At 39.0% G+C, this 17,976-nt stretch overlaps 1 protein-coding gene and 1 pseudogene across 2 annotated transcripts; both read left to right on the plus strand.

Annotated features, from left to right (window-relative positions):
• Window positions 1-4,317: 4,317 nt before the first annotated feature.
• LOC149044946 (uncharacterized) lies at window positions 4,318-6,139 on the plus strand. The gene is made up of 3 exons (XM_089207347.1): window positions 4,318-4,446; window positions 4,813-5,217; window positions 5,451-6,139. Exons 1-3 carry the CDS (start codon window positions 4,318-4,320, stop codon window positions 5,808-5,810), a joined length of 894 nt encoding a protein of 297 aa, XP_089063473.1. The 3' UTR covers window positions 5,811-6,139.
• Window positions 6,140-15,181: 9,042 nt separating this feature from the next.
• On the plus strand, window positions 15,182-17,727 carry LOC149044947 (uncharacterized; annotated as a pseudogene). Its single transcript, XR_016187023.1, has 3 exons — window positions 15,182-15,310; window positions 15,666-16,051; window positions 16,284-17,727. The product of XR_016187023.1 is annotated as an uncharacterized LOC149044947 (transcript).
• Window positions 17,728-17,976: the final 249 nt, after the last annotated feature.

Here is a 17,976-nt window from a genome sequence, read left to right on the forward strand (position 1 = left end):
GTCTGCAATTTGTACCATTGATGCACAAAAACAGATTTTGGAGATAAAAATATATCTCACCGCCTCAATGTAAGTATGAGTACAGAAATAGACCATAGAACAAATAAACATGATATCAGGCGCTGCATAGTCTCCTGAACATCTAAGCGTTTGACCGCTTTTATCTTGCCGCAGTTTGTTAATTGTTTCTGTATCTATGATATTAAATGACGGGTCAAACTAACCAATGATATCACAGGTGTAGGGGCCATTTTTTGTCGGGGGAGGGGGAGGAAGTGAACTACTCGCCCAAAAAATTCTTGCAAGTTGCCCAAATTGTTATGAAACAGTCGAAGAGAAACAAGGGTCATACGATAAATTAACATTGGCCTACATGTGAAATAAATATTTCTTACACATGAATCTATCAAATGAGCCCAAAAACACGTTAAAAGAAACAGCTGTCTCTGCCATTTCGACGGCTGGAGATATCAATGATACGATCCATTGTTGACTACAAAGTTGGCATATGCCCTTTTTACTGTTAATAAATGCGATGTTACTGACACGCTGTTGCTCCATAGTGCTACAGAGCTAAGTCTTCAATCAGTGGAACAGACTGAATGCCCGTTCCGAGGATCACGATGTAGCAGGTATCGCTGCAAGAATATGTACCACTTTAGAACACTCTGGAAACGTATCAAATAGATCATTCTCGTGTATAACCCTTACCATCTCTGAAATATTCATCAGTGTGGCCTAATCCGCGCACACGACGAAAGCTCGCGTACATGTTCTGCTAGGTTTCCAGAATCTCGTCGTCGATTTTGTAAAATTTAGCAACACGAAAGAAGCTTTCTTCATTAGGTGTTTCACTGTGACAGATATTTCCCAGAGCACAGATTATTTCCTGTTCTTTTTCTCTGAACCTGGGCTGAAGCTCGGTTAGCACCATATCGATGGACGCATAGTAGGTGTTCATACGGTGGTGCAATTCTGATGTCAGCTGCGTTTGTCTTTGCAGGTGATCACCTACAAGGTCTTGAAGGCTGCGCGATGGAGTTTGTCTGAGTGCCCTGTCTTCTCGTAATTCGAACTTAGAACTGGTTAACCACCACTTAATTTTCAAACCCATTGCTGACACTATCTGCCACTCGCTGTTGAAACTTTAATCACTACGACACTGGCGTAAGGTCTGAATGGTCATGTCGGGATTTCTTCAACTGCAGATGACATCGACCGTCTTCCCTGAAGATATCGGCACAGACTATAAGAGTCGCTCAAAGTTAAATACAGTCCGAAGATGAATTTAACTGGCTCTACCACGCTTACTTAAGCTTAAAATAAAAAATGTCTCTTTCAAAGAAAAAAAGAAACGAACCGGAACATGGAAACTTTTGCGAAAATTGGCTTTGCCAAAATTTCTCTTGCTGCACAAAAAATCTGAATTGCCCAAAATTTGGGAGGGGGAGGGAGGGTTGGCAGCCCCCAGCTCCCCCGGCCCGTGCGCTCATGGGTGCTATGACCTGTTTCTTCAATCAAACACATTTAAGTTTCAGGTAAATTTCATATTATTTAGACGGGTCTGGTCAAAGCGTGAATACCGCGGCATTGTCGCTGACCAACTGGAGACTGTATGTGTGGAACAATCTGCATGATAATACAGATCGTGGAAAGACTAAGGTACAGAAATATCTAAAAAATGCAATGAAAAGAAAATTTAGTGTTAGAGCCAATTTGTCGTGGCCATCTCTGAAAAAAGACTATTGAGAAATGCTGCCGAACTAAAAATATCAATTAACAATTCAGTGCATTCTAGCAGGCAGGTAAAGTACAAGGTCATCATCAAATTATTTCCTATAAAACTTATAAAACATATTTTTTTCCACTAAGACTGTCTTCTCGGCATTTTTTATAGGATTGCTCATTTAACAAGGTGAAATCTGATAAAGCTATTTAAATTTCAAAATTTCTATTCCAGCGTGAAAAATAATCTGAAGCATTCAAGGCTTATATTCTAGAGATAAATTCTGTTATCCGACAACAGTAACAGATGTGACCCTTACGCTGATAAAAAAAAAAGAAAACCTTTAAGTCTTGTAGAAAATTAAAACACCTGGTTCTAATAAGTAGAAACATCACTTTCGAGAACATATCAACAGGAGAAACAACAATATCGTTGTTGATTTTAACTTCGCAACACGAGCCTACAATTTGTTCCATTAATACACAAAAACAGATTTTAGAGATGAAAATATATCTCACCGCCTCAATATAAGCATGAATACCGTAATCGACCATAGAAAAAACAAACACGACATCAGGCGCTTCAGAGTCCACAGAAACGCTCTCCTGAACATCTAAGGGTTTGCCCGCTTTTATCGTGCCGCAGTTTGTAGCTTACCACACTGTTATCTGTGATATTTAATAGCGGGTCAAACTAACCAATGCTATCATGGGTGCCGGCACGGGCCATTTTTTACCGGAAGAGGGGGGGGGGGGGGGAGGGAGAGGAAGTGAACCACTTGCCTAAAAAGTTTTGCAAGTTTCCCAAATGTATATGAAACAGTCGAAGAGGGGCCGGCAAGGGTTTTACTATAAACTAACATAGGCCTACATACGAAATGAATATATTCTTTAGTATGAATCTATCATATGAGCCCATAACACACGTTAAAAGAAATACAGAGTTGTCTCTGCCATTTCGACGGTTGACGGTATCAATGATACCATCCATTTTTGACTACAGAGTTGGCATATGCCCTTTCAATGTTATGTTAATAAGAGCGGTGTCACTGACACGTTGTTGCTTCATAGTGCCACAGAGGTAAGTTTTTAATCGGCGCAACGGACTCGATGATCGTTCTGTGGAACACGATGTGGCAGGTATCACTGCAAGAACAAGTACCACTTTAGAACACTCTGGAAACGTATCAAATAAATCATTCTCGTGCATTAACCCTTGCATCTCTGAAACAGTCATCATTTGTGGTCTAATTCGCGCACAAGACGAAATCTCGCGTACATTTTTTTCTCAGCTTCCAGAATCTCGCCGCCGATTTTGTAAGATTTGACATTGTCGCAGAAGCTTTCTTTATCAGGTGTTTCACTGTGACAGATATTCCCAAAGCACAGATTATTTCTACTAAACCTGAGCTCAAGCTCGGACAGCACCACGTCGATGGAAGCATAGTAAGTGTTCATACGGTGGTACAATTCCGATGTCTGCTGCGTTTGTCTTTGCACGTGATCACCTACAAGGTCGTGAAGGCTGCGCGATGGCGTTTCTCAGAGTGCCCAGGCTTCTCGTAATTCAAACTGAGAACTGGTTAACCACCTCTTAATTTTCAAACCCATTACTGACACTATCTGCCATAAGCTGCTGAAACTTTCTTAATTACGACTCTGGCGTACGGTCTGTATGGTCATGTCGGCATTTCTACAACTGCAGATGGCGGCGACCGTCTTCCCCTGAAGATGTCGGCACATACTATAAGTGTTGCTCAGAATTACTTTCAGCACTCACAGTCCGAAGATGAATTCAACTGACTTTACCACGCCTACTTAAGCTTAAAATAAAAAATATCGCTTTCAAAGAAAAAACAGACAAAACGAAACACGGAAACTTGTGTAAAAATTGGTTTTGCCAAAATTTCTCTTGCTGCCAAAAAATTCTGAGTTTCCCAAAACTTAGGAGGGGAAAGGGGGGGGGGGGGCACAGCCCACAGCTCCCCCGGCCCGTACGCTCATGGGTGCTATCACCTGTTTCTTCAATCAAACACATAATAGTTTCAGTTAAATTTGATATCATTGAGACGAGTCTGTAATTTGTACCATCATTAACTGTCGACAGATTTTGAACACACCACCTCATGATAAGTTTGAGTCTAACATGCGGCATTTAAAAATTATTTTAGAATGGATCCAATAACATAAATACCGAAATCGAGCTAAAGACAAATGAACATTATATCACAGACTATATCGAACTTTCCTTCTCAATATTTCTCTTTTGATCAGAGTAGGTAGATTTTGTGGCCCAGATTTTTCTGCGTAATTTCTCTGAATCTGAGTGAAACATTGGTCTGTTGGTCAGTACGTGCTTCATTAGTGAACTGATGAGGATATCACAGCCAAGTTGTTTACCCGGTGTGTGGGTTCGAGAAGCTTCAGACATCCTTATCATTTAGCTCCAGCGCTCTTTAATTAAGGTTGTTAGTTTAGCATGATAACTAACAGTTTGCATTTAATGAAATTCGGTAGGATATAAATAGGCACGTACATAAGGAGATATTTTACAGCGACCACAAAGCATTCGCGCGAAACAACCATCGAAGTATGGGAAAGCTTCTGATTCTCGCTGCTTTGTCATTTTTTTCATTCAAAATAGGAGTAAGTTCCATGGGAACAACCACCAGTCCTCAACAACAGAATCCACAAACTGGCGCTGACAAAGACCCATGTGAGGTACTCTTGAGCATGCTTTATCCACGATTATTTACTAAAAAATCGCATGTACTTTAGGTACTTTAGGTATTTGTCATACTTCAGTTTACCACTCATGTCTGCCAAGCTAAGAGCAAAACAAATCCCTCGTCAATCATTAGTTTTGAAAGACAAAGTAGAACATTGTTGCGAAGAGTTTTCTTTAAGGGATATCTCTACAACGTTATGAGATATTTCAATTTTGCGAGCTTTTTCTTCTAAACGAAGCTAAATTATCAACGTGATTAGTTTCTGAAGAAACCGCTGTACTACTTGGGCAGACAAGTAAATATCAATGAACATCAAGTACGTTCATCCAGTCACTATATGTTCTTTTTCCTTTCTCAGAAATCCATTTTTGCTCACGGATTTTCTGGAATTCCGGGATCGAATGGCATACCAGGAATGCCGGGAATTCCTGGCGCCCCAGGGCCGCAAGGACAACAGGGAAAAGATGGAGCTAAGGGGGAGCCTGGTGTCAAGGGACCGAGAGGTATGATGGGAACAAGAGGACAAAAAGGAAATCCAGGGTCACTTGGTAAAAATGGTGCACCTGGAATGATGGGAATAAAAGGAGATAAAGGTCATGAAGGGTCACGTGGTAGTAGTGGACCGCCAGGAATCAAGGGTGTGAAAGGAGAACAGGGATCTAAAGGAGAGAAAGGAGAAATCGTGAATAGTGCAGTGTCACAGACCAACTGGAAACAGTGTGTGTGGAAAAATCTTGATGATAGAGATAGTGGAAAGATTAAGGTACAGAAATATCTAGAAAATGCAATAAATAAATTAAGCGTTAGAGCCTATTTGTCATGGCCATCTCTGAAAGAGTCTTTAGAGAGATGCAGCCAAACTAAAAATATCAATTAAACATTCTGTGAATTCTTGAAGGCAGGAAAAATACAAGGTCATCATCCAATTGTTTCCTTTAACACTCTTATAAAACATTTCTTTTGCACTAAGACTGTCTTCTTGGCATTTTTTTATAGGATTGCCCATTCAACAAGCTGCAGTCTGATACAGCTATTAAAGTCTCATTCCAGGGAAATACAAAAGTACAAGGCACTTCAAGTAGATGCAACCGGTGGTTCTTCAAGTTTAATGGTAATGAATGCAGTGGACCAATGACAATTGAGGCTGCTGTGTACAACTGGTGGCCATTAGGGAGTCCTAATCTGCTTCATCACAGATCATTTGAGGGATACTGTGAAAACATTCCACAGGGCAGGGTTACTGTGGAGTTATGGGTAGGAAAGTGTCCCAGTGGTCATGCACTGGGTGATGCTTACACTGGATGGTCATCAGTATCCCGGATAATGATAGAGGAAGTGTCTAGAGCCCAGTCCTAATCAGCCCTGTCATCCTCACCTAAGGACTGGAGTAGAATATTCTCTTTTTCATTCCTCCATTATTTTAGATTTCCTAATATTCTCACATTTCCCATACCGCCCAAAAATTGAAGTTACTGTTTGTCACAAGTACTATTTTGCCCTGATAATGTTGGATGTTGTGAGGATTCCTTTATTCCAATCTAAACCTGTTTTTTTAATCAGGTGTACTTTTCTTTGTACTGTTTAATTTATGCTATGTACTGGTAGATGGAAAATTTTTTCCTGAATTATTTTAAGTTTGCCACTGAATTACAATAAAACTGTTTGGCATGTGTTAGTCAACAAAATGATAGTTTCTTTAATCATTAGTCATACAGCTGTGTGTGCTTCTTTGTATTTTTGGTTACATTATAAACCAGATATGATCTCTCACTTTTTTCCATTATTTCTATCATCTTTTTTTCATTATCTTGAAAAATAGTCTTGAAACCCTTTAAAAACATTAAATGAAGACAAAACATTCATAGCGTGATAACAAATTGAAGGGAAAATGTTTATCATGGAATCTCACAACTGATTCAGTATTTTTCAATTTACAACTAGTTTCTTTTTTATGGAAATATGTGAGCCTCCATGGGAAAACGGACACTAACGCTTTTCCATTAAACGGTGTAGAAAGGTTTGAAACGGATAATAAACTGCTAACACAAGTGTTTAAACAGTTTCCATAACCGCTTAAACGGATGGCAAGAAATTTAAACGGTTGACCAAAGTCCAAAACCGGATGGCTTAGGCCTACAAACGGTTGACCAAAATAAAAATGGATAGCACGAAACATTAAACAGTTGACCAAAGTCCAAAAACGGATAGCACACCGTGTTAAACGGTTGATCAAATATAAAAACGAATCGCACGAAAAGTTAAACGGTTGACCAAAGTCCAAAAACGGATAGCTCACACTGTTAAACGGTTGACCAAAAATAAAAACGGTTAGCCCGAAACGTTAAACGGTTGACCAAAGTCCAAAAACGGATAGCTTAAACCGAGAAACGGTAGACCAAAATCGACAAACGGAAATCAGTGTTAAACGGTTGTGGTTGAGCGGGCGAGATCTTCTGCGGAAAAACTTTCCGAGTGACAACGGATAATTATCTTAAAGCGAAAACATTGAGCATGATAATTTGAAAAATAATAACTAGTATATACTTGCGCATTTTACTTCTGGGTTAACTACTGCCGTTTTCGTGTGACATGATGAAATAAGCGCAATTTACTGATAATAGTTTCGCTGCCAAATATCCCGAGCGGCTACTGCGAGAAACTCATAATCTTCTCCTTTGTTTATTCTTATTATTATTGAAAATGAACTTCATGTTATTTTGGTTCTGAAGTTTGGCGAAACAAATTTACATACGCAATGCCGCCACCTTGTCGGAAGCCGAGACGCTTCAAGGTCAAATAACGCAAAGAAGTTCCATTGCAAATAAAATGTCGAATCGATGTCACGCACCAAGCGGGGCTGTTGAAATGATTGTCAATAAAACCAAGAAAGATAAAACAAGATGATATAAACAGAAAGAGAGTAGCCAATTTAGCAATCCAATTCTGCAGTCCAGCGACTCGGGGTCTGCGAAATAAACCAACCCAGCTCACTGCGGCTGAAACACATCCCGATAAATGCTAGACAGCATAAGGTCAGTTCAACTTTATTAACACTACAAGGAACGAACAAGTTTATTTACATGTTTGCTAAGGCGACACTTCGAATTAATTCTATTTTGATGGACTTCCGCACTTTTTCTTTCTCCGTCGCAGGTTCAATTGGAAAACGGCTAAAACACTAGCACCTTCAACGCTTGAAGTTTTGTAACATCTAGCTGCTGTTTATTGTGGGTGCCGTCAATGTTGCTGTTGCTCAGCTCTTCCGAGGTAAGAAAGGCAAAAGTTTCAGAGCGCACCGGTGCCTCTCTTTTTCCTTTTCCAAGACGTCTCGCACCTCTTTCGATTTGCTGGGCGTCACCAATTATCGTATGACGTCTTCACTGACTTTGTCGTCCTCGAGGGCTGATGACTGGAGTACCGGCGTTATTATATTTTTTCCATCCTGTTTGTTCTTGTACATCCTTTCGATTTTCTGGTACATCTGGACTCTCTTTATGATAAAAAAAACAAATAAAAATGGCAATGGGTGACAATCTTTTGGACAGTTTAAAATAAAGGAAAAAGTTTTAGGGCCTGTTTACATGGAGGTGAGGGACCCCAGGTAAGTGAGGTATGCAATCTTACAACCTCAGGGTACTGGGGTGAGGTTTCTTGAGGTTGTTGTTGCGCTTGCAATCAAGGAGTTTGAGCAGAGGCGTACCAAGCTCACATCTCGATAAAAGACGAAAGATTAATTCTCGGACACATGTATTTATTCATGAAAGCGTCACGCGTTGTGTCATGCGGTGTTTGGTTTCGCGAGGAACCGTTGATTAGATGCGTTATACGGAATAGTCTGGGAAACGAAATATGGTCGATTTACAACTCTAAATACTCCGGAATGTGAACATTTTACACTCCTTGTGTGTCCGTTGCGGTTTCTGGTGATTTCTGCCATGAGACGGCTAGGAAATGCACAAAGTTTTAAAACATACATGTTTCGCTTTTGAGCTTTTTGCCATGAAAGTGACCCCGGCTAGGCGGGTTACACCACCTTGACACGTTTACATGGCAAATTGTCACCCCGGCTGGCAGGGTTACCCTACCTGGCAGAACGTGATCAAAATAAAATAAGAAATTATACGGACAGGCGGGTTACCCCACCTACGCGGGTTACCTCACCTAACTGGGGTTCCCCACCTCCATGTAAACAGGCCCTTAGTGAGCAAAGTAAGGAATTATCGTAGATGTTAAGAATTCATGACTATAAAATAAACTCACTTTGTTTAAAAGCTTTGTTTTGTCCTTTACTTGATCTTACTGAATGTAATTAGGTAAGTAAATAAAACATATTCCCATTTTACTGTTTAATCCTTACCGATCTTCGAGAGAAAATTGGTTTAAAAACGAATCAGCTCACGCAAAAGGATAAACGGAAACGATCAGTTCTGTTAGAAAAAAAAACTCTGTTAAGTGATGAGGTTATATGAAAACATCAAGTTCTCCAAACTCACATCACAAGAATTGTGTGGCAGGCAGTAAGGAGAATTACTAATGAGATCTTGGGAGTGAAAATCTTAACCAAATATTAAACTTCTTACTTGTATGTCCTACAGATGAAGTTTGTGTCAGAAATGAGTCAGAAAGATGTCTAGAAAGAAGAAAACAGGAACAAGAAAACACAAATAAACAGCAGAGTGTAGGAACATAAATTTTGAGGATGCCTGCTGTGGTATCCTGGCCTCGATATTTAACTTTCTTTATAGTCAATTCACCAACTTGCCTGGCAGGAAGTCAAGTGGTTCACTTGTACTACAGACCAAATCTGGTGAGAATGTTTTGTTGTGTTTACTTTATGATTCATGAACATAGGAGATTGAAGATCCTGACTGTAAAAGTTACCTTTTGATTTACAAACATCTCAGCAAGGTTTCCTTTTTAATTGTTTGTTTGTAGTCCAGAAACTTGACTCTTTACTCTCAAGATTTGACATGTTATTTGCCTGAGCTACTACATAAAACATTTGTAATGTAGCTCTGTATATACAATATTTTTTACAAAGCTCAGAGAATTAAAAGTTGTATCTTGTATCTTGTATCTTGATAATTTAAATTATTACAATAACAACTTCCTGACAGAATGATACAGTGGAATTAGGGAGAGAAATTTCACACTAATCACTTTTTGGAATTGATCGTAAGTTTCACTGATTTCAATAATTAACTAGCGCTGCCATGTTTAGGTGAAGCTCTTTGTTACCAGAAATTTTCCACTCGCAGATGAAAACCCTGATCAAAAGGGGGTAAAATTGTTATGAAAAAGTTTTGATTCTGTCAAAAGCTGACCTATTCCAAGTTGTCATTCATGAAGTACACAATCAGCTTCCAACTGAATTCTCCTCAGCCCTATGTTACAGAAATTGATTAAGGGTTGGGAAGGATGGAAAATTAAAAGAGACAGTTGAAAGTGAAAGGTTTTGAATAATTTCACCATTTCCATTATCCAAGAATTATATGCATAATAAAACATGGAGCTGTGCAGAAATCTAACCCAGTCACTTTGCGACTACGAAAGGAAAAATCAGGGGCGGCCTTTCAGAACTACAAGCGATCGTCATGCGGCAAACAAAGTCCTTATTATTCAAAGTGCTCGTCAAAAATTCATAAGGAAAATTATTCAACAAAAATGACCCAATTAAAATCAGATTTGTTTGTACTATTGACAAAGCTTTGATTAATAAAAAACAAATACATGTAAAAGAAGATAGTACTTTTGCCAGATCAACATACACGATTAATAGTTACGCTTACTTACAAAAAGTTTCATTTCCAATGCGAACCTTCATCATAAATAGCTCAAGTCCAGCCCCAGAAATGAAAAACACCGGCAAGAATCTATAGACAACGAGGCACCGTACAATCGTTCTTATTTTTCTTGAAACATGGACTTCTCAAAAGTAAAAAAGCTCGCTGTAGTTTCAAACGGCCGCCACGTTGAATATCAGCATATTTAAGGTAACAAATTCCTTGAACTTTTCACCGCTTGTCTATTTGCTACGGGCGCATAACTTTCCTGTAAACAGGAGAATAACGATAGGCTAATGATTTGGTGGGTGTGTTTGTATGTATGCCTTTGGTCACGACAAAAACTTAACGCGATCACGGATAACAGGATACAGAATCAAGCAATCCCTTCGTTACAGCTGCAGCCCTTACTTGTAAGTGGTATTTATATTTCTGCCTTAATTAAACTAGATTACTTTTGTGCCACACTGCGTTAAAGAAGCTTAAAGGAAAACATTCAGCTGTTGAAATACACTTTGAAGGATTAGGCATTTTAACCAATTAATTTTTTGTTTTGCAGCACAAAACAATCAGGAGTTTGTGATGAAGTTAAAGAAACAAATAATTTGAAAGACGAAGGCAAAAGCACCGGGAAAAGTTAAAAAGAGCCAAGACGTCAGGTAAAAAGATTTAGAGAAATGTCTGAAGGAGATGTGATGAAACTTGAACTCCCAGAACATCGAGACTACAATCTGGATATTCTGTTTGTAAGTATATTGATGTATCCTATATGGCAGACTGGGGCTTCAGAAAAAAACATTTTCATTTCACCACCAGAGAGTCTTTGACATTAATTTTCATGTACTAGTGTTGGAGTTAGAGAAATGATTAGTTGAACGTTTTGTTTCAGATGGTGGTTGCTAGATTGATAAAACTCAATAAGTGATATGTGCATCTATTTTGGACAAATTTATGGCTCCTTTCTCTTGCAGGTTAGAATAAATCCGGGAGCAAATAATCAGTTCTGTGGGTAATTTATTTATTTGCTCACATTTAATGAGCCCATTTTCAATAATTCATCACTTGCTCATTTCAATAAAAAAAAAATTATAACGAGGTTCGGTTCTAGGAATCCATCAATGTTTCATTTTGGGGGAAATTAACTTAAGGTTACTATCAACAAAATCTGCTAAAAATTTTCAAAATGTCGTTTATTTGCTCTTGAGGTAGAGAAATCATCTAAGTTTAATTTGTGGAAAGAGTACCAAAGAATGAAAGGTGTAATAAAACGAAGTTTCCAGTAGAGTATTGACACTCTTGGCGGACCTGCTGCATCGCACAAAAGAAATGAATCTGTCACATTCCCCAAAACATTGAGAAATAAGATTCTCCATGAAACGATCATAAAGAGAAGTCACTTTCAAATCCAATAGAAAGCCTGGTCTAAATTAATCGAAGGAAGAAGATTTTGATGAAGCAAAAATGTCTGACCCTACTCTCTGCTTTTCTAGCTGAATTTTTTTTGACTTCGTTTAACCCATTTGACCCATTCGTTTTCGTCGCAAGATGACCTTTCCCTCGAATTTTAATGGACCTCTTTGCCGCAAGTTTGGCCGAGGATATTGCCTCTCATTGGTTGGTGGCATGACCGCCTCGACACACACTTAAATGAGGTTTGAAAACTGTGAAATTTTTTTGGAGGCCGAGAACTTTAGGCTTTTCCTTCGCAAGTTTACCTTTACTTAAACAAATTAATAGTGTATGTAATTTCTTCGAATTTTGATGAAACTTGGTCAGAATATTCTTCGGATATTAATGCAGAAAAACGCACAATGCTTAAACGAAATTGGAAATGTTTTTCCTGTGTGATTTACCGAATTATGACAACAACTTAAGTATTTTCTAGGAAGCTAAAGGAGAGCCTTGTGTCAAGGTACCGTGAAGGATGACGGGAACAAGAAGAGAAAAAAGAAATCCAGGGTCACTTGGTAAAAATGGTGCACCTGGAATGATGGGAGTAAGAGGAAATAAAGGTGACGAAGGGTCACGTGGTAGCAGTGGACCGCCAGGAATCAAGGGTGTGAAAGGAGAGCAGGGATCTAAAGGAGAGAAAGGAGAAATCGTGAATAGTGCAGTGTCACAGACCAACTGGAAACAGTGTGCGTGGAAAGGAGATCATATTTAAGATTGTGGAAAGATCAAAGTCAGGAAATATCAAGAAAATCTTCAATTTATTTTCTATATTATCATTATAGGAAAGTTCTCTGCACCAATACAGTTTTATTTTGTGTTCTTGTTTTTTTCTCCTACCCAATCAGTATATATTTTTCTTCTTTCCAGAAATCTATTTTTTTTGCTGTCGGTTTTCCTAGGATTCCAGGGCCGAATGGCATACCAGGAATGCCAGGAATTCCTGACGCCCCAGGGCTTCAAAGACAACAAGGAAAAGATGGAGCTAAGGGGGAGCCTGGTGTCAAGGGACCGTAGTGACTGGGGTGCAACATGTAACATTAAAACATGTAACATTAAAACTCTAACCCTAACCAACCCTTACTAGCTACTATCAAAAAGATATGCAAAAATATTCTCCCTTGGTTGTGTTTTCTTAACCTTGGAAGTTGACACCACACCTGTGCACCATGTGAGATAGCGGCACATAAGACCGTGTAATAATCTGAAGCATTCAAGGCGGCTTACATTCTAGAGATAAACTCCGTTATCCGAAAAAACAGATGTGACCCTTAGGCTGATAAGAAACATGTTTGTTTTCCACTGAGCCTGTCTTCTCGGCATATTTTACGGGATTGCTCATTTAACGAGCTGCGGTCTGATACAACTATTCTAATAATTCATTGCAGCGAGATAGCGGCACATATAAGACTGTGTGAAAAATAATCTGAATCATTGAAGGCTTACATTCTAGAGATAAATTTCGTTATCCGATAATGGTAACAGATGTCACCCTAACGCTGATAAAAACCTCTAAGTCTTGTAGAAATTATCGTTCTTAATTTTAACTACACGAAACGAGTCTGCAACTTGTACCATTAATACACAAAAGGAGATTTTGGTGATGAAAATATATCTCACCCCTTCAATACAAGCATGAATTCAGTAATCGACCATGGAAGAAATAAACATAACATTAGGCGCTTCAGAGTCCGCAGAACGCTCTCCTAAACATCGAAGGGCTTGACCGCTTTTATCCTGCCGCAGTTTGTGAATTAAAACATTGTTATCTGTGATATTTAATAGCGGGTCAAACTAACCAATGCCACCATGGGTGCCGGTTCGTGCCATTTTTAGCCAGGGGGGGGGGGGGGGGGGAGGAGAGGAAGTGAATCACTTGCCAAAAACATTTTTGCAAGTTGCCCAAATTTTTATGAAACAGTATTTCGACGGCTGAAGATATCAATGATACGATCCATTTTTGACTACAGAGTCGGCATATACCCTTTTAATGTTAATAAGTGAGATTTTACTGACACGTTGTTGCTCCATGGTGCTACAGAGGTAAGTTTTCAATCAGCGCCGGCAACGGACTGAATGGCAGTTCTGTGGAACACGATGTAGCAGGTATCATTGAATATTTACTACTTTGTAGCACTCTGAGAACGTATCAAACAGATCATTCTCATGCATTACCCCTAGCATCTCTGAAACAGTCATGTGGCCTAATCCGTGCACACGACGAAAGCTCGCGTACATTTTCTTCTCGGCTTCCAGAATCTCGTCGTCGATTTTGTAAAATTTAGCATCGCGGAAAAAGTTTTCTTTATCAGGTGTTTCACTATGACAGATATTTCCCAAAGCACAGATTATTTCCTGTTCTTTCGTGCTGAACCTGGCCTCAAGCTCGGTCAGCACCTCGTCGATGGACGCATAGTAAGTGTTCATACGGTGGTGCAATTCCGATGTCAGCTGCGTTTGTCTTTGTACGTGATCACCTACAAGGTCTTGAATGTTGCGCGATGGCGTTTGTCTGAGTGCCCTGGCCTCCCGTAATTCAAAATGAGAACTGATTTACTACTTCTTAATTGTAAGAATCATTGCTGACACTATCTGCCATACGCTGTTGAAACTTTCTTGAATATGACACTGGCGTAGGGTCTGAATGGTTATGTGCGCAGATGACGTCGACCGTCTTTCCCGAAAGATATCGGCATAGACTATAAGTGTTGCTCAAAATTACTCTCAGCACTCACAGTCCGCAGAGAAATTTAACTGGCTTTACCACGCCAAATTTAAGTTTAAATTAATAAATGTCTCTTTCAAAGAAAAAAAGACGAAAAGAAATTGGCTTTGCCAAAATTTCTTTTGCTGCCCGAAAAATCTGAGTTGACTAAAATTTGGGAGGCGGAGGGGTGGGGGGTTGACAGCCTCCCAGCTCCCCCGTACGCCCATGGGTGCTATCACATGTTTCTTTAAATCAAACACATTAATTTAGTTATATTTGATATCATTGAGACGGGTCTGCAATTTGTACCATCATTGAAATGTCGATAAAATCTAACACACCACCTCATGATAAGTTTGAGTCTAACATGCGGCATTTGCAAATGTCTATACTATTTTATAATGGATCCAATAACATGAATACCGAAATCGAGCTAAGGACAAATGAACATCATATCACAGACCATATCGAACTTTTTTTCTCAACATTTCTCCTTTGATCAGAGTAAGTAGATTTTGTGGCCCAGATTTTTCTGCGTCATTTCCTGAACACGAGGGAAACATTGGTCTGTTGGTCAGTACGTGCTTCATTGGTGAACTGATAAGGATATCACAGTCAAGTTGTTGACCTGGTGTGTGAGTTTAAGTACCTTCAGAAATCTTAGCTCCAGCGCTTTTTATTTAAGATTGTTATTTTATAATGACATTCAGTAGGATATAAATAGGCACGTACATAAGGAGATATTTTACTGCGAGCACAAAGCATTTGCGCGAAGCAACCATCGAAGTATGGCAAAGCTTCTGATCCTCGTTGCTTTGTTATTTTTCTCATCCAAACCAGGAATAAGTTCCCTGGAAACAACCACCAGTCCTCAACAACAGAATCCACAAACTGGCGCTGACAAAGACCCATGTGAGGTACTCTTAAGCATGCTTTATCCACGATTATTTACTACAAAATCGCATGTACTTGATGAAGCGTTCATTTGCCATACCTAATTTTACCATTCATGTCTGCCAAGCTAAGCGCAAAACAAATCCCTCATCAATCATAAGTTTTCCAAAACAAAGTAGAACATTGCTGGAAAAAGTTTTCTTTTCTACAACGTTATGAAATCATTCGATGTTCTGAGCTTTTTCTCCTAAAACAAAGCATAATTCTCAACGTGATTAGTTTATGAAGAAATTGCTGTACTACCTCGGCGGACAAATAAACATCAATGAACATCAAGTATGTTCATCCAATTACTATAAGTTCTTTCTTCTTTCTCAGAAATCCGTTTTTGCTCACGGATTTTCTGGGATTCCAGGATCGAATGGCATACCAGGAATGCCAGGAATTCCTGGCACCCCAGGGCCGCAAGGAAAACAAGGAAAAGATGGAGCTAAGGGGGAGCCTGGTGTCAAGGGACCGAGAGGTATGACGGGAACAAGAGGACAAAGAGGAAACCCAGAGTCACTTGGATAAAAATGGTGCACCTGGAATGACGGGAGTAAAAGGAGATAAAGGTGATGAAGGGTCACGTGGCAGCAGTGGACCGCTAGGAATCAAGGGCGTGAAAGTAGAGCAGGGATCTAAAGGAGAGAAAGGAGAAATCGTGAATGGTGCAGTGTCACATGCTGAAAAATGCTGATGGTAGAAATAGTGGAAAGATTAAGGTACAGAAATATCTAGAAAATGCAATAAAAATAAATTAAGCATTAGAGCCAATTTTTCGTGGCCATCTCTGAAAAATACTTTTGAGAAATGCCTACGATTTAAAAATATAAATTAACAATTCTATGCTTTCTGGTAGCAGGAAAACTACAAGGTCCTCATTAAATTGTGTCCAATAGCACCCCGAGAAAGCATTTTTTTCGCACTAAGACTGTCTTCTTGGCATTTTTATAGGATTGCTCATTCAACAAGCTGCAGTCCGATACAGCTATTAAAGTCTCATTCCAGGGAAATACGAGAGTCTATGGCAGTCCAGCTAAATGCAATCGGTGGTTCTTCAAGTTTAATGGAAATGAATGCAGTGGACCAATGACAATTGAGGCTGTTTTGTATAACTATTGGCCATCTGGGAGTCCTAATCTGCCTCATCACAGATCATTTGAGGGATACTGTGAAAACATTCCACAGGGCAGGGTTACTGTGGAGTCATGGGTAGGACAGTGTCCCAGTGGTCATACACTGGGTGATGCTACCGCTGGATGGCAATCAGTATCCCGGATAATGATAGAGGAAGTGTCCAGAGCCCAGTCCTAATCAGCCCTGACATCTTCACCAGAGGACTGGAGCAGAATATTTTCTTTTCCATTCATCCATTATTTAGATTTCATGATTTTCTTACATTTCCCATACCGCCTGATAATTGAGTTATTGTTTGTCACAGGTACTCTTTTGCCCTGATAATGTTGGATGTTATGAGGATTCCTTGACTCCAATTTAAACTTTCTGTTTCTTTTTAATTACATGTACTTTTAGACGACTGTGAATATATGAAAGTCATATATTTGAACTGCGGATAAAGACGTGAAAATGAAAGCGATCTTCGCAGTAATAAACACTACTTAAGCAGTAGTGAAAATAAGGCCTGAAAAAATTCAGGCCTGTAAGGGATTTGAACCAATAACCTCTGCGATACCTGTAATTTTTAGTTTATGCTATGTACCGGTTAAGACACCTTCATCTCCTCCTGAAAATTTTTTCCTGAATTATTTTGAGTTTGTCTCTGCTTTGCAATAGAACTGTTTAACATGTGTTAGTCAACAAAATAATAGTTTCTTTAATCATTAGTGATACAACTGTATATGTAAACCAGATATTATCTCTAAATTTTTTCCATTATTTCTATCATCTTTTTCTCAGTATCTCGAAAAATAGTCTTGAAACCCTTTTTAAACATTAAATGAAGACAAGAGATTTGTTGCATGATCACAAATTGAAGGGGAAATGTTCATCATGGAAACTCACAATTGATTCAATATTTTTTTAATTGAATTGTATTCACAAGTAGTTTCTTTTCTTTTCTCCATCCTGTTTGTTCTAGAAACTCCTTTGGATCTGGGGATACATCTGGAATTTCCCTTAAAATAAAAAGTGAATACAAAATGTCAAAGGGTCAGTGAGCACAGAGAGCCTAAGCTCATAACAAGGGTATCTATAATTTTCCTTTTAGTCAAACGATGAGATGTATATTGGCGGTTTAATTAAGCAAAACATTACTCTTGCCTTGCAGAAGAAGTCTGTTGTATTAGCGAGTTTGAAAAAAGTTTTAGTGAGCAAAGTAAGGAATTATTGTAGATGTTAAAAATTCATGACTATAAATTAACTCCCTTTGTTTAATCGCTTTGTATCGTCCTTTACTTACCTGATCTTACTCATCAAATCTGAATCCAATTAGGTAGGTTGATAAAACATCTTATTCCCATTTTCCTGTTTAATCCTCACTCGTTCCCAGTCCTTCATCACTTTTTGTAACATGGAGCAGAGGAGAATTCAGTTGGAAGCTGATTGTGAACTTCAAGAAAGACAACTTGGAATAGGTCATTCTAATTTTCCCCCTTTCGATCGGGGTTTCCATGCCTGAAAGAGGAAA

The sequence above is a fragment of the Pocillopora damicornis genome, chromosome 5, assembly GCF_964200805.1.
Source record: "Pocillopora damicornis chromosome 5, jaPocDami1.2, whole genome shotgun sequence".
NCBI classification, from domain to species: Eukaryota; Metazoa; Cnidaria; class Anthozoa; order Scleractinia; family Pocilloporidae; genus Pocillopora; species Pocillopora damicornis.

Excerpts from the sequence above, each read along its gene's own strand:
- LOC149044946 (XM_089207347.1), top strand. The coding sequence starts at position 4,318 with ATGGGAAAGCTTCTGATTCTCGCTGCTTTGTCATTTTTTTCATTCAAA. Across the intron at positions 4,447-4,812 it reads CTGACAAAGACCCATGTGAG|AAATCCATTTTTGCTCACGG; the intron begins GTACTCTTGAGC and ends TTCCTTTCTCAG. Across the intron at positions 5,218-5,450 it reads GAGATAGTGGAAAGATTAAG|GATTGCCCATTCAACAAGCT; the intron begins GTACAGAAATAT and ends ATTTTTTTATAG.